Source organism: Bos indicus, chromosome 11 (assembly GCF_029378745.1).
Source record: "Bos indicus isolate NIAB-ARS_2022 breed Sahiwal x Tharparkar chromosome 11, NIAB-ARS_B.indTharparkar_mat_pri_1.0, whole genome shotgun sequence".
Taxonomy (NCBI): domain Eukaryota; kingdom Metazoa; phylum Chordata; class Mammalia; order Artiodactyla; family Bovidae; genus Bos; species Bos indicus.
In genome coordinates, this window is record NC_091770.1 from 73,925,326 (window position 1) to 73,940,402 (window position 15,077).

A 15,077-nucleotide genomic window follows, 5' to 3' on the forward strand; every position below is an offset into this window, starting at 1 on the left:
TCCTTGGCTTGCTCACTGCGACTTGGAGCATAGACTTGGAGTGAAAGTGAAGAAGGGCAGCCAGGATGGAGGTGGGAGTCACTCTGACCCTCCAGGCTTGAGTTGGTGCTTGCCCCAGAGTTTTCGAAATGCAAGCCTTGTCCCAGAGTCTTCTTTTCCCCAGTGAAATGGTCCCTATTGCCTGGCCCCGGGGGCCTGGAGGCTGGGGGGACCAGGCCACCCTCCTCGTGCCCCCTCCCATGACGGGCTCTTGGCACCCGGAGCTTGCTGCCTTCCGTCCAGCCCTTCCTCTCCCCGCGGAGGCTGCCTCCACACCTGTCTCTGTTACGCACTCACACCCTGGTGACATCGCTTTTCCAATTAAACCCTCAGAGGTGAGAAGCTGGGGTGACGAGAGGAGCCCTGGCCCTATGCCCACAGCCAGGTGTAGACGCATCATCCCGCCCCAGGAATCCTCACCGCAAGCCCTCTGAACAACACATCTGCTCTCCACCAAAGACTCATGTCGGCTCCGGTCTCCTTCCATCTTTCGCTCCTTCCCTTCTTCCTTCCCTCTTCCCCTCTCTCCCTCCCTCCCGCCTCCTCCCTCCTTCCTCCCACCCAGGCAGTTTCTCTTGTCACCAGCGCTTCCATGATAATAAGGATAAGGGCTAACTAATGCCAGGCCCTGCTCTATCATCTTTACATGTATCACCTCTTTTCAGCCACATGACAGCCACATGGGCGGAAGCAGTCATTTCTCTCATTTTGCAGATAGGACACCTAATACAGAGAAGCTGGGAATTTGCTCCGAGCCACCCACAGCTAGGCAGTGGGTGAACAGAATTAGGACCAGTCGTTCTGGCTTCAGAGCTGTGCTCTTTTTTTTTTTTTTCTTTTTCTTTTTTGGCACCACACACACACACACAAATCTATATTTTTATATTTGTTGGGGGAGTAGAAAAGAAAGTAGCCCCTATACTGGGTCCTATTCAGTGGCAGCTTCTTGTTCCATAGGGTTAAGGAAGACTTTCAGGAAATAAAAGTTGTTTGGAAAAATCCAGGTGGAGTTGCTCTGTATGTTGTGATGGGTAGAAGGGATGAAGTGAAGTGTGAAGGCCCCTCACACCCTCCCATCTTGCCTCAGACTATGTCCTGGAACCCTGGGGGCAGAGAAAGCGCCACTTTCATTCCTGCTTCTTGGGATTGTTGACGGCCACGTGGTGATAGAGAACGACAAGCAGGAAGAGCGACACACCCAGCATTTGGCGAAGATGGCGAGCTGCACATCTGTGATCAAGTTGATCAGCTGGGCTCAGCTCTCCAGAGCTGTGTTCTTAACCTTGACACCACATTGTGCCATCCATGTGACCTCAGATGGGGAGAGTGTCCATGACTTCTCACCTGACACTGATGCCACCTCTTAAGTATTTCATGAAGCTGCCTCTGTTGATTCTTCTGCCCCACTGCTCCCACTGCCGGCTGGACTGGTCCCCAGGCCCTGGAGCAGAGCACTGGACTCTGGATCACCCCCTGCTGGCTCCAGGCTCCCACTCCTCTGATCATCCTCCTCACTGCCACAGAAAGCTGGTCCTGCAGCTCCTTTGACCCAGTCGCTGAATGGTCCCCAGCTCCTTGCCTCTGGCCTCTGTTTCCAGTCTTTTCCCTCTCTCCCTCTACCACCTGTACCAGCATTCTGTGAACATGAGGCTTTTCCTGCCTTGAGGCCTTTGCACATGCTGTTCCTTCTGCCTGGAATGACTTTCCTGTCTTCATCCCGGTGACAGACTGTATCAAGACTCAACCCACCTCAGCATCCCCTTCTTGGGGAAGCCCTTGCTAACTCCCTCTAGCCAGCAGAGCAAGTCACCTCCTGATGCATGCTTGGGAGCTTGAGGCTCTGTGGAAGCAGTCTAGCTCCCCTAAGGCATGCTGAAGAGGTCACATGGCCAGACTGCATGGAGATAGAAATGTCTGAGGATCCCCAGCTCTCCTTGCCCCGAGCTGAGTCTTCCCAGTCAGGAACCAGTTATGTGAGTGAGTGGCTTCAGATGATTTATAGAAGCCAGGCTTTGAGCTGCCCAAGCTGATGCCAAGTAGAGCAGGGATGTGTTGGCCCTGCCAAACCTTGGCCATAGTGCAGATTTGTGAGCAAAATAAATGTTGTTTAAAGCCATCACATTGGACTTCCTTGGAGGTTCAGTCATTAAGACTCTGCACTTCCAATGCAGGGCATGAGGGTTCAATCCCTGGTCAGGGAAGGTCCCACGTGCCATGTGGCCAAAATGTTAAAACCAAATAAATAAATAAAATTGGGCCTTAGCAAAAACAAACAAACAAACAAACAAACAAACAAACAAAAACCATCAAGTTTTGGGGGTAGGTTGTGATCTAGTATTAAATAATCAGAACAATCATTATTAACACTCTGGTATCTTTTAATTTTTTTCTCTATTTCTATGTCTCTGTATTTACAATCATTCCCTCCATTTCCCTGGACAATTGGTTCCAGGACCCACTCAGATACCAAAATCCACAGATGTTCAAGTTCCACAGTTAGCTACCCCTATCTGCTGTCCCACTGCCATGGTCTAACCATGATCATGTAGGACAGTAGTACATATTTACTTAAAAAAATAGGAGTATAAGGGGACCTGTGCAGCAAAGGGTCAACTGTATATTTATGCTTTATCATGTTTCCTCCCCTCAACATACAGTAGTTATTTTTTTGTCTAAACATCTACTTTGTTTTGAATAACTGCAAAGTACTCCATTGCATAGCTTTACTATAATTTTTATAAGTATATGCTACTGTTTTTATAATTACACCCTAGATGTTTAGTGTATTTCATTTCATTGCTATTATGAACGTTGTGTGAATAGTCTTAGACAGCATTTAGGACAACTGTCAGATACTTCCTCATGAAATTCTGGGTTAAAAGGTAAAGTCTTTGGTACAGAATCACTCATCTTCCCATGGCTTTTCTTACAAGTCTCCTGTGTCTATATTCTATTTTGGAAGAGGAAAGCATTCCACTGTTGGGAGGCCAGGTTCTTCCTCTGAAACTCACTCTACTTAAGACTTGGATCACTTGGTTTTTCTGACTCTCATCTGCAGCATCAGTTTTCCCTTCTCTACTATTATTCCCATCGGCATGCAACCATGTTCTAGTAACTCTCTGCCATCTCTACCCTAGGTCCTATATTACCCTCCACCACTGCTCCTATTCACCATTACATTTCTGGAAAGAGTTTTTTTTTAAAGCCAGGATCAAAAGTAGAAGTAGTTAAATTCACAAGATTAATGGGGAGACTTAAAAAACATATATCTATTAGTAACTAATGAATTAAGATGATAAATAATCAGAAAGAATATAGGTATAGAAAGGATATAGAATATTTGAGCCATCATATAATACATATTCTTTTGAAGTTTACACAAAGCATTAATCAAAACGGACCATATGTTCATCCATTAAGCAGCTCCCTGAATTTCAAGGGACTAGAAGCAAAGTATGTTCTTTGACCACAGAGGAATTATGCTAAAATGTAGTTTCAAAACAGATCTAAAAAACCCCCAATGTTTGAAAGTTAAACAGAGCACTTCTCAATAATCTACAGGTCAATTAAGATATTTCAATGAAAACAAAATATTTTAAACTAAATGGTAATAAAAATATGATATATCAAAACTTGTGAGATGCAACTGGAGCTATACTTAGAAATTTATAGCCATGAATACACATGTCAAAAAGAATAGGAAGGTTGAATATCAATTATCTAAGTAAAAACATTTATTTATAATATCCAACTCAAGAGAATAGAAAGAGTAGTTAATTAGAAATTAGAAGGTAAGAAATTATAATAAAGTAGAAATTTTGAAAATAGAAAAAAGTAAATGTAACAGAATATCATCAACATTGAAATTCATTCTTTAAAAATACTAATAAAATTGTAAGCCTTAATAAAATAAATATAAAAGAGAGAAGACATATTAATAAATTACCAGTATTAGAGATAAAAGAGGACCTAGAGATTCCATAGATACTAAGATGATAATAAGAAGATATAATAAAAATTTCAAGCCAACATATTTTAAAAATTTAAGTGAAATGGACAAATACCTAGAAGTACTAAACTTACACAAAGAGAAATAGACAATTGGAATAGTGTTATTTAAATAATTGAATCTGTAGTTTAAAACCATTCAACAAACAAGCAACCTTAAAGACCTAGATGGGACCACTAACAAAACAAATGTTTGGGAAAACATTTAAGGAAGAGATAAACACCATTGTATACAAAGTCTTCTATTAAATTAGAAAAAATGGGAGTCAGTGGAGGGATTTCCAACTTGTTTTAGAAAGACAGCATAATTTTGACACCAAAATCTAACAGGAATCTTACAAGAAAGGAAAATTACAGGTTGATCTCATAAACATAGATGCAAAAATATTAGATAAAATATTAGTAAACTGAACCCAATGCTACATAATGATAGCACATCATAATCAAATTGGGCTCATAGAACAGGAATGCATGGTAGGTACAACACTAAAAATCAACAATGTGATTTACCACCTTATCGGGAAAGAGAGGGGTAAATCATATTATCATCTCAGATAATCAGAAGCACCTGCTCCAGGCTTTCAAAGAGGAGCTAGTGATACAATGAAGCAAGGGCGGTGACATCCTTTCTGGTGACATCAGTCAAAATGGGAATAGCAATGGCACCCCACTCTAGTACTCTTGCCTGGAAAATCCCACGGACGGAGGAGCCTGGTAGGCCGCAGTCCATGGGGTCTCTAAGAGTCGAACATGACTGAGCGACTTCCCTTTCACTTTTCACTTTCATGCATTGAAGAAGGAAATGGCAACCCACTCCAGTGTTCTTGCCTGGAGAATCCCAGGGATGGCGGAGCCTGGTGGGCTGCAATCTATGGGGTCGCACAGAATCGGAAACGACTGAAGCGACTTAGCAGCAGCAGCAGCAGCAGCAGCAACCGGGTGGCTCAGACAGTAAAGCGTCTGTCTACAATGTGAGAGACCTGGGTTTGATCCCTGGGTTGGGAAGATTCCCTGGAGAAGGAAATGGCAACCCACTCCAGTACTCTTGCCTTGAAAATCCCATGGATGGAAGAGCTTGGTGCAGGCTACTATCCATGGGGTCACAAAGAGTCGGGCACGACTGAGCGACTTCACATTACATCACATCACATCAACCTGGACATAGAAGTGACATCTGTATCCAATGCCTGACTTGTGCCCTCTTGTTCCCAGTAGTGGTCTGTTTGTCTTTCTCATTGGATCCGACCAGTGGCCATGATTCCAGCCACCCTTTTTCTCTGCCCATTTTTGGATCCTGGTTGCCCAGCCTTCCCAGTGATTCTAAATGTGATTCAATGGTCTGTCAGTTTACATCCCCTGAAGTTGGTTCTGCTGCATGTAATTAAGAACCCAACTGACAGAGCAGGACAGAAGCTGGGTCAATCTGAACTTTTCCCGGTCTGGCTCTTTTTCTACCATCAGCTGCCTCTTAAAGTTATAAAAATAGTACAGAGAAAAATGAGAATCTCTAATTGAGAGGGCTCATAAGCCTGGCAGTGGCAGGGGTGGGGCAGGAGTGGCTGGAAGAGGAAAGATGGAAAACAGAGTGGAATTTGTTCCAGCTGTGCAAGCTACATACACAGATGAGATGAGTGTGGGCTTCTCTGGAAAACAGACATGATCATGTTTCATGCCTTGGAGGGACAACTGACCAAGGAGACCTTTAGGGAACTGGTGATGATGGATAAGCTAAATCTTAATGCAAGAGTCTAATTTTCCCAGGTGGTTGGAAGGAGAAAGGGTGTTTTAGGAGGGAATACCATAGATAAAGAGGTGATGGCTTGAGAAAATAGTGTTTATGGGAATGGGAATGTTGTGAATGGTCAAAGTGCCAGGATACAAGAGGTAAGAGATGACCCTGGAAAGAGGCCAAGGCCAGGTAATAATACCTTATTTAACTGTTAAGGAGCGTGAATCTCTCTTGTGACCCCAAAGAAAAGGATTCCTAGTATAAAGCCAATGTTGCCAACCAGAAATTCTCAAGGGTGTCCTGGAGTCCAAAAAGAGCATCTGGGAATAAAGAAATGTCCTGCAAATGACACATTAAGCAAGAACCTTTCTGAAGTTCAGTTTAGTTCCAGCACTCCTGCTCACCCCCACTGCTTCCCACAATTTGCTTTTGGTTCTTTACTCCAGGTTAAGGTAGAGACTCTTCCATTGCAGGTTTGAGTGCCATTCTTTCCTCCTTGGCTTGACATTGGGGCCCTCCAACCTGTAACAGAGGGATTGTGACGGCTCCTGACATTTTCTCATCACAGTTTCCAAACGTTGGGGAAATCAGAGGCATCACAGACGCACTCCCTGGGTGGTGATATTTACCTCCAAATGCGAAAGAGGCAGATGCCAGCCCAAGCAGGCACACAGGTAACTTTGCCCTCTCGTTAATGATCTCAGCCAGCCCGGCCAGGCCAGCCCCACACCGGGGTGCTAAGCCTCCCGCTCACCCTAACTGGAGACCCAAAACCATCCTTAATTAAGTTCTTTCCTGACGGCTGCCAGGTGTGTCCTTCAGCAAGAGAGTGTTAATTCCAGCCTCCAGGGGACAGAGATCCAGACCCCTTTCCGGGCACGTCTGCTCTCCAGCCCAGCCCCTACCTGGAAACCCCCTCCCGCGCCCCCACGGCTCCCCGCTTCCTATGGACGGGGGAGTTGCCTGTTACGTTGCAGCTGCCGGGAAGTCCACTCAACGTCTAGCGCCCACCCGGGCGGGCCCCGCAAGTATATAAAGACGGCGGAGAGCGAGTGGGACAAGACGGCGCGACGGAAGAGAACGAAGGGAAGAAAAGTGACCGAGAGGCCGCTGAACATCCTCGCCCCGGCGCAGCGGGAGCCGCCCGAGGCAGCTTCCCCGTGACAGGTAAGGGCGCAGCGGCGGGGAACCTCAATCTTATCCCCGGATCCCCTGCTCCGGGGGCCTCGGGATGCTGTCGCCCAGCTCCGATCTCAAAGGCATCTTTTGTCTTGCCGCCGTCCTGAATTCTTTGAAAACTTTCTGTGCTGGGCGCGGCGTGGGAAGCCGCTGGCAGCGGAGCGGCGAGGACCGGCCTCTCTGGACGGCCGGAGAGCCGCAGCGACGCTGAAAGTGGTGCCTTTCAGGAGCTGGCGGCCGCGTCTGTCCCGGGGAGAGGGACTCCTGAGGAGTCCTACCCGTATTCTGGGGAGATTCCAGGAGACCCAGTCTTTTGGGACTTCTGATTTGCCGGGTAGGTGTCACTTCTTAAAAGATACCATATACTCTAGCGTAAATTGATGTTGGAAACGGGGGCAGAAGAGAAGAGGCTAAAAGTGACAACAAACTCCCTGCGTTCCAGACTTCTTTGAATTCAGATTTCTGAAACATCGTTTCCCTGCCCACCTTAGCGCCCCCGACGTGGCTGCGCTTAAGAGAATGACACCGTCTGCTCTACATGAGCTGCTGGTGTTAAAAAGAGGTGGCCCGGATGGGAACTGTCCACGGTCCTGAACCACCCTGCTCTCAATAGGACCGCAGAACGGACCTCCAATCCCGCAGACCTTAGAGCGCAGGGCAGCAGCAGCAGCCGTAGGAGGCGATGGAAGCTCAGACAAGACGCAGGCTCAGGCAAGGTGGGTTCCCAGTGAGGGAGGGAGAGTCTGCAGAGCATTTGGATCCCCCAAATTCTTCGTGTATAAAGGGGAGCTGATGGTTCTCACAGAAGTGCTGGAAGAAGCACTTGTCTTGTGTTAAGATCTATAGATCATGGCTTATTTAATGATGTAATATTCCTTTGACATTGTTTTAGGACTTGATGGGTGTGTATCATGGTGCCAGGACAAAACTCTGCATCTCTGTTCCTCTAATCTTTACAGACTGGCATGGCCAGTGTGCAATTTTAGAGGGGGGTGGGGGACAGAAGGACTGGGAGTGTGGGATTAGCAGAGGCAAACTATTATATATAGGATGGATTAAATAACAAGGTCCTACTGTATTCAATATCATGTGATAAACCATAATGGAAAAGAATATTAAAAATGAAATTAAATAAAACAAAATGTTTTGTTTAGCTCATAGAGAATTCATCAACACATACGAATTCCTAATGAGTGTAATTCTATTATAAAGTTAATGTCAAGATTAGCAAATTACAAGTTTATATTTATTTTTCCAAGCTTTCAATTATTCGACACTCCTTACTTACAAAAAGCACATTTGACATCTACCTATTACTTTATTGCTTTAAAAACATGACAATGTAATATTTGTTTATTATAGAAAAATACAAAATATACATGAGCAGAAAGAAGATAAGTTGCTTTCAGGAAGCTACCTAATTTTTTAGCAGAAGATTGCAGCTCTGAGAGGTGGGGAGTGAGGATGTTATCGTGTTGTATTATATAGCCCATGGGGCAAGAGAGGAAACACTGTCTGAGACTTTTCAGGAAGGTCTGATATCATGAGGTAGGTTTTTAGAAAATCGAAGTCATCCCAGAATGGCCAATTTTGAGAAGAATTGAAATATAGTTGAGGGGATTGTCAGACCTGTATGACTTTACTTTCTTCTCTGCTGCTGCTGCTAAGTTGCTTCAGTCATGTCTGACTCTGTGCGACCCCATAGATGGCAGCCCACCAGGCTCCCCCGTCCCTGGGATTTTCCAGGCAAGAGTAATGGAGTGGGGCGCCATTGCCTTCTCCTTACTTTCTTCTCTACTAAGATGCTATTTTACACTTGTCCATAGTATATAAGGCTTCCTAGATGGCTGCTGCTGCTGCTGCTAAGTCACTTCAGTCGTGTCCAACTCGGTGCGACCCCATAGACGGCAGCCCACCAGGCTCCCCCATCCCTGGGATTCTCCAGCCAAGAATACTGGAGTGGGTTGCCATTTCCTTCTCCAATGCATGAAAGTGAAAAGCGAAAGTGAAGTCGCTCAGTCGTGTCTGACTCTTAGCGACCCCATGGACTGCAGCCTACCAGGCTCCTCTGTCCATGGGATTTACCAGGCAAGAGTACTGGAGTGGGTTGCCATTGCCTTGGTTTAAAAAAAAAAAAAACAACCCCAATTGCCAATGCAGGAGATGCAGGAGACTTGGGTTGGATCCCTGGATTGGGAAGATTCCCTGGAGGAGGGCATGGCAACCCACTTTAGTTATTCTTGCCTGGAGAATTCTATAGACAGAGGAGCCTGAGGGGCTATAGTCCATGAGTTTGCAAGAGTTGGACACAACTTAGTGACTAAACAATAACAACAACAACAACATAGTAATATAAAACTACCACTTTTCTGCTTCTCTTTTAAACTTGGGCATTTTTTTCTGACCAAAATGTGCTGTGTGGTCTCAGAGATTTAACATAAATTACCTTGTCCATCAAATTCAGGCTTTGTACTTGAACTGGAGCACCAAAAGTCTACAACAGGAGCATCCTGTCCTCGGTCACAACAGGACACCAGGTTGACCAATGTTCTCCTAGTTACCCTGTGATGCAGATAGGCCAGCTCACTGGCTACCAGCACCATCTAATGGCTGCTCTGAAAACACTCGGGCTGTGCTTGGCAACCATTCAGAAGGGAGCCCTTTCAGCTCAGCTTTTGGGAAAAGGAGTGGGGTGGGACAGAGAGAAGGAAGTGGCTTCCTGAAGCAGACAATGAGAGCCAGGGGGAAATTTCACTTCCAAAGCTGTCCCTATTAAAAAAGATTTGGCCCATGCCTTCACAGATAGGAGATTCCTTTGGGCAAATATTTTTAAATCAGGAGAGACAATTAGTCATCTACACCTTAATATAAATTTCTTTTCTTATCTAATTAGATTTCTTCCATAACTGCTGGGTTGAAAAGATCTGCATTTGACTGTGGAGTGCATGGTAACAGAGCTTAGGGGCATTTTGGAGGGGAGACCTTGTGAGGGGTGGCAGGGCAGTATGAAAGCTAGAGGGATGGGGAAAATGTTGGGCACAGCGGGCAAAAGGCAGCATTGATTCTCCCTTTTACTGCATCTGGACCTCTTTAATTAAGCATCTGCCCAGTGGTGTTTTCTGATTTCTCTGAGAAAGTGTCTTTGGCAGGAGTTCATGATGTGATGTAGTTCCCTTCTGCTCTGTGTGATCATGTCCTTCCTTTCCACACCAACAGCATCTTCAAGTCCAGCTATTTCAGGCTACATGTGAGAGACTCAGAGAACAAGACGAGGTCTGACATATACCACACTCAGGAGATGAACTAGTTTTAAATGGGGGTCTACTTTAAAAATAAATCTCCAAAGTCACAGGGGTCTGGGAAATAGTGATTCCCTGAGTGATTTATGTACAGGACATCAAACGGGGTTGGCTGAGGTTTTGGCTCAGTTGGACAGAGGTTTCATTTGCCATTATGCAAACCTACTATTCATAGGAAGTAGAGTTTCTGAGGAATAATAGAATCCTGGTGGACAGGAGTAGACCATCTTGAGCAGGAGTTTCACAGTCCTTTGTCTTTCCCAAGTTACTCCTTGCATCTGGAGTGTTAGAACTTTAGTTTCCTGAAGATGGGGAAATAGAAAAGCTCAGAACTTGGCCATACCCCATTGTGAAAAACCCAAGTCATTGTCTCTCTCTGTCTCAGTTTCCTCATCTCTCAAATAAGGGGTCATACCAAATGATCCCTAAAATATCTTCCAGCCCTAACATCCTTTGGGGTTTAATTTTTAATAGGAGATAAAGGGAAAATTGTGCAGTTTACCCAGGTCCCACTGCCCTCCTCTCTATTACAACTCACACGACCACCCTGCACACCAACCTGCTCCTTGAGCTGCTCTTGTCCTCAAAAAGCCTTGAGCTCCACAAATAAGAGTATTGTTAATGTTGGCTCATGGTCCTTCCTGATGAGTGGCCAACATTGTTCTGCTCCTTGCAGGGGTCCCACTCATCTTGTTTGCCTCTGCAGAGCCTCAGCCTGCCTGGAAGATGCCGAGACTGTGCAGCAGTCGTTCGGGCGCCCTGCTGCTGGCCTTGCTGCTTCAGGCCTCCATGGAAGTGCGTGGTTGGTGCCTGGAGAGCAGCCAGTGTCAGGACCTCACCACGGAAAGTAACCTGCTGGTACGTGGGCTGTGGCCGCCATCTTGATTTGGGTATCAGATGGTACTGGGGTGGGGACAGCACAAAGAAAGGAGCATGCAAAAGGGGAGATTCATTTTCAGAGATATGGCTAACTCAATCAAGCACAGGAATAGACCTCTAGGGTGAAGTAAGAATTGGGCCAAGGAAGGGAGGAAGCAGCTTCAGGGAGATGGGTCTGGTCCATAATGTCTTCTTGATTTTCTTTACTTCCTGCCCTGTCTTCTTGTATAGAGATCCACTCCTTTTAAACTATTTAGAGATAGTGCTATTAAAATAAACAATACTAATCATAGTAATAACCATAATTGCTCCCTTGACTGACCTTACCTATTCTTTCAATCTTTTAGCCTTGAAATTATTCCTTTTTAGATAACTTCATATCACTTTCCATTTCCATTCCATTTTTCTTTCCTTATATCTGCTACCAGTTACAAAGTCAGGAAGATACCACAAACCGGCTCTAGAAGGAAAAACTCAGGTGCTATTTTCCACTAACTGGTGCCAAATACCTCCTGCTTCTCGAGGACTGACCTTCTGCAGCCTTTCCATAGCATCTCAAAGCCCTTTGTGCCAGGCTGGAACTCCCTCTAGGTCATCATAGCTTGCGTGTGTATTTGTTATTATTTATTTGTATTGGGAAGTATAAATGAGGAACAATACCAACTCAAGGCTACAAGAAACACTTCTGGTGGCCATGACTGAGTTCCAGCCTACTGCCTGTACCTGCCTGGCGAGGGTGGAATGCACATCACTGCATTCTGTGTGTTTTGTCAGTAGAGAAGCTGAGTTAACATGGAGAAAGACTTTCTCAAAAACAGAGCAGGTTACATGTAGAATATAAAATAGAAGTAAAGAGCCCAGGAATCCTGTGAGCTCTGTTTCAGAGAGACCCAAGACACTCTTGTTTGGAGACACCCACTGCACAGTCTTGCCTGTTGAGAGCTCACCAGGGAAGAAGCACTGGCTGTGGTCAGAGTCTGTGGGTTCTAGTCCCAGTCCCAGTTCTGTCAATGGGCTGTGGAACCTTACCAACTTCCTTTCTCCTCTCTGAGAAATTGTGTATCATTATGTGTCCAGGGGAGAGAAGTATGAGATAATTTTTGTTTTCCACTGTTACTATTCTGCAGTGTTATAATTCTAAATTCCTGGAGTATGAAGTTCCCAACTCAACAGAGTGGGTGGGATCCTTCTTTTTCCTCTTTTGTTGTCCCGAATAACTGAAAACTCAAGGCTGCAGCCTCAAGGTCGTTTTCCTAAGCAAATGTGTGCCACAGTTGTCTAGTCACAGAAAGAAGACAGGGCTCCATGTACAGGACTCCATGACCTCTGTGATAGAAATAATCCTGACTTCCTATCCTTCCATTCAGTTAGAAAGTCACAGGGAAGTGAGTCGCCTCCTCCCTAAGCTCATTGAGTAAAAGACAGGATCAGCTCACAAGACCTGAAAGAACAAGGGAAAATTCCAGATGGGTGTGGGCAAGTTTGGAGGGAGATGGCTAGCGGAGGGCATGAGGTAAGTTTGCAGACCACTGGGGTACAGCTGACGCATTATTGAAACTACAAGCCCTGGAAGCCAGACTTCTCCCAAATTTCAACCCAATGCCCTTCCCAGACTCAAACTGAACCATATTTATTTACTCACTATTCATTAAGTGCTGACAACTCCCACCCACCTGTCATTTATTGACGAATTCCTATATATCTGGCTTATAAAGTTTAGGGTGGTTACCCTACCCACAAAGTGAAGTTACTCAGTCGTGTCCGACTCTTTGCGACCCCGTGAACCGTCCATGGGATTTTCCAGGCAAGAATACTGGAGTGGGTTGCCATTTCCTTCCCCAGGGGATCTTCCCGACCCAGGGATCGGACCCAGGTCTCCCGCGTTGTAGGCATATGCTTTACCGTCTGAGCCATGTCACTCCAAAGCAGAGATGGGGACTTCCCTGGTCATCCAGTGGTTAAGAATCCGCCTGCCAATTCAGGGAACAGGGCCTCCATCCCTGGTCTGGGAAGATCCCACATGCTGACAAGCGACTAAGCCCATGAGCCACGACTACTGAATAGACTACCCACAAAGCTACAACGCAAGTACACCATCGAGTGGGACGGGGATTTTGTTATAGCTGCCGGGCAGGGGTACCAGGAGCCCAGCGGACAAAAAAGGCGCTGTCCGAGCTGAGTCTTCAGACGTCTGGGTATCCTCAGCGGTGGGAGTGGGCAGATATCCTCCGCAGTTAGCCCAGTGGGCCACCCCGCACGTGCGGAGGGAGGGGAAGGCTCAGGCGGCGCGCTTGAGGGGCGGGGGAACGCCGCGGCCTGGAGTGGGCGGGGCCTGACGCGCTCGCCGCTCTCCCGCAGGCGTGCATCCGGGCCTGCAAGCCCGACCTCTCCGCCGAGACGCCGGTGTTCCCCGGCAACGGCGACGAGCAGCCGCTGACTGAGAACCCCCGGAAGTACGTCATGGGCCATTTCCGCTGGGACCGCTTTGGCCGTCGGAATGGTAGCAGCAGCAGCAGCGGAGTTGGGGGCGCGGCCCAGAAGCGCGAGGAGGAAGTGGCGGTGGGCGAAGGCCCCGGGCCCCGCGGCGATGACGCCGAGACGGGTCCGCGCGAGGACAAGCGTTCTTACTCCATGGAACACTTCCGCTGGGGCAAGCCGGTGGGCAAGAAGCGGCGCCCGGTGAAGGTGTACCCCAACGGCGCCGAGGACGAGTCGGCCCAGGCCTTTCCCCTCGAATTCAAGAGGGAGCTGACCGGGGAGAGGCTCGAGCAGGCGCGCGGCCCCGAGGCCCAGGCTGAGAGTGCGGCCGCCCGGGCTGAGCTGGAGTATGGCCTGGTGGCGGAGGCGGAGGCTGAGGCGGCCGAGAAGAAGGACTCGGGGCCCTATAAGATGGAACACTTCCGCTGGGGCAGCCCGCCCAAGGACAAGCGCTACGGTGGGTTCATGACCTCCGAGAAGAGCCAAACGCCCCTTGTCACGCTGTTCAAAAACGCCATCATCAAGAACGCCCACAAGAAGGGCCAGTGAGGGCGCAGCGGGCAGGGGTCTCTCTCCGCGGAAAGTTGACCCCGAAGGCCTCTCTTCTGCCCTCCTGCCGCCTCGCAGCCTGGGTGAGGATTCGCCCAGGCAGTGATGGCGCCAGGTATCCCGACTCTTAAAGCTGTCTGTAGTTAAGAAATAAAACCTTTCAAGTTTCACGAATATTGACTGGGTGAATTAAAAACGCATTTCCATCAAGTAAAGGGCAGTACATATTGGAGGGGCGATAGTGGTTTCCATGTGACTACGTGTTGGTATGTTTAACAGGATATACTGAGAATCAAAGGAAAGGGTACTTCCTCCCCGCCCCTAGCAAATGGGTCTTCTAGAGGTCAAATAAGGTGATGGCTCAGTGTGCTGCATTTCCCACTCTCCATTGAGTGCGAAAAGACTGATCAGCCAGCTGATGATTCCTCCAAAAGACAGGATTCCTCCTATTACCCTGGTTCCCACCGAAGTCCAAGAGCCAGTGGGACACAGATGAACCCCCACGGAAACTGGGAGGTGTCTGGGCTCCGAGGTAGGACGCTGTGGTTAATGCCTACGTGGATCTAGCAGTCTGTGAGAACTTAGGCAAGTCTCTGAACGTCTCCAAAGTTTAGTTCTCTCATTCCTTCCTATTATGAGTACTGTGTGAGGGTTAATGAGAAACTGGAGAGGTCATCTTTTCATCACTGAGAGGCTGAATGTGAGACCTGAGGGTTGGTATGGTTCAGATTTGACTGCTCTCCCAGGCTACCCTCAGATACTCTCAAACTTACAGGGTCTCACCCACATAGACATATACCCATGGAAACACATCTGTAGAAATACAGTATGCACAGATGCTTCTTCCAGCCTCTGGGGCTCAAGACTGAAGTCTGTCTTGACCTGCTTGTCATGCCCAAGCTCTCTCCTCCCTAGGT

The 15,077-nt window shown here is 47.3% G+C and overlaps 1 protein-coding gene and 1 pseudogene across 2 annotated transcripts; one reads left to right on the forward strand and one right to left on the reverse strand.

Moving 5' to 3' along the window:
* Positions 1–913: 913 nt before the first annotated feature.
* LOC139185953 (dolichyl-diphosphooligosaccharide--protein glycosyltransferase subunit 4-like) lies at positions 914–2,115 on the reverse strand (annotated as a pseudogene).
* A 4,703-nt stretch (positions 2,116–6,818) lies between these two features.
* On the forward strand, positions 6,819–14,334 carry POMC (proopiomelanocortin). Of its 2 annotated transcripts, none has more exons than XM_070799026.1 (3): positions 6,819–6,943; positions 10,931–11,112; positions 13,492–14,334. In XM_070799026.1, the coding sequence occupies exons 2-3, from the start codon at positions 10,981–10,983 to the stop codon at positions 14,158–14,160; spliced, it is 801 nt and encodes a 266-aa protein (XP_070655127.1). In that variant the 5' UTR covers positions 6,819–6,943; positions 10,931–10,980; the 3' UTR covers positions 14,161–14,334. The 2 variants fall into 2 exon arrangements, with proteins under 2 accessions (XP_070655127.1, XP_019826166.2); XM_019970607.2 differs by having other exon boundaries at positions 6,821–6,943; positions 10,961–11,112.
* Positions 14,335–15,077: the final 743 nt, after the last annotated feature.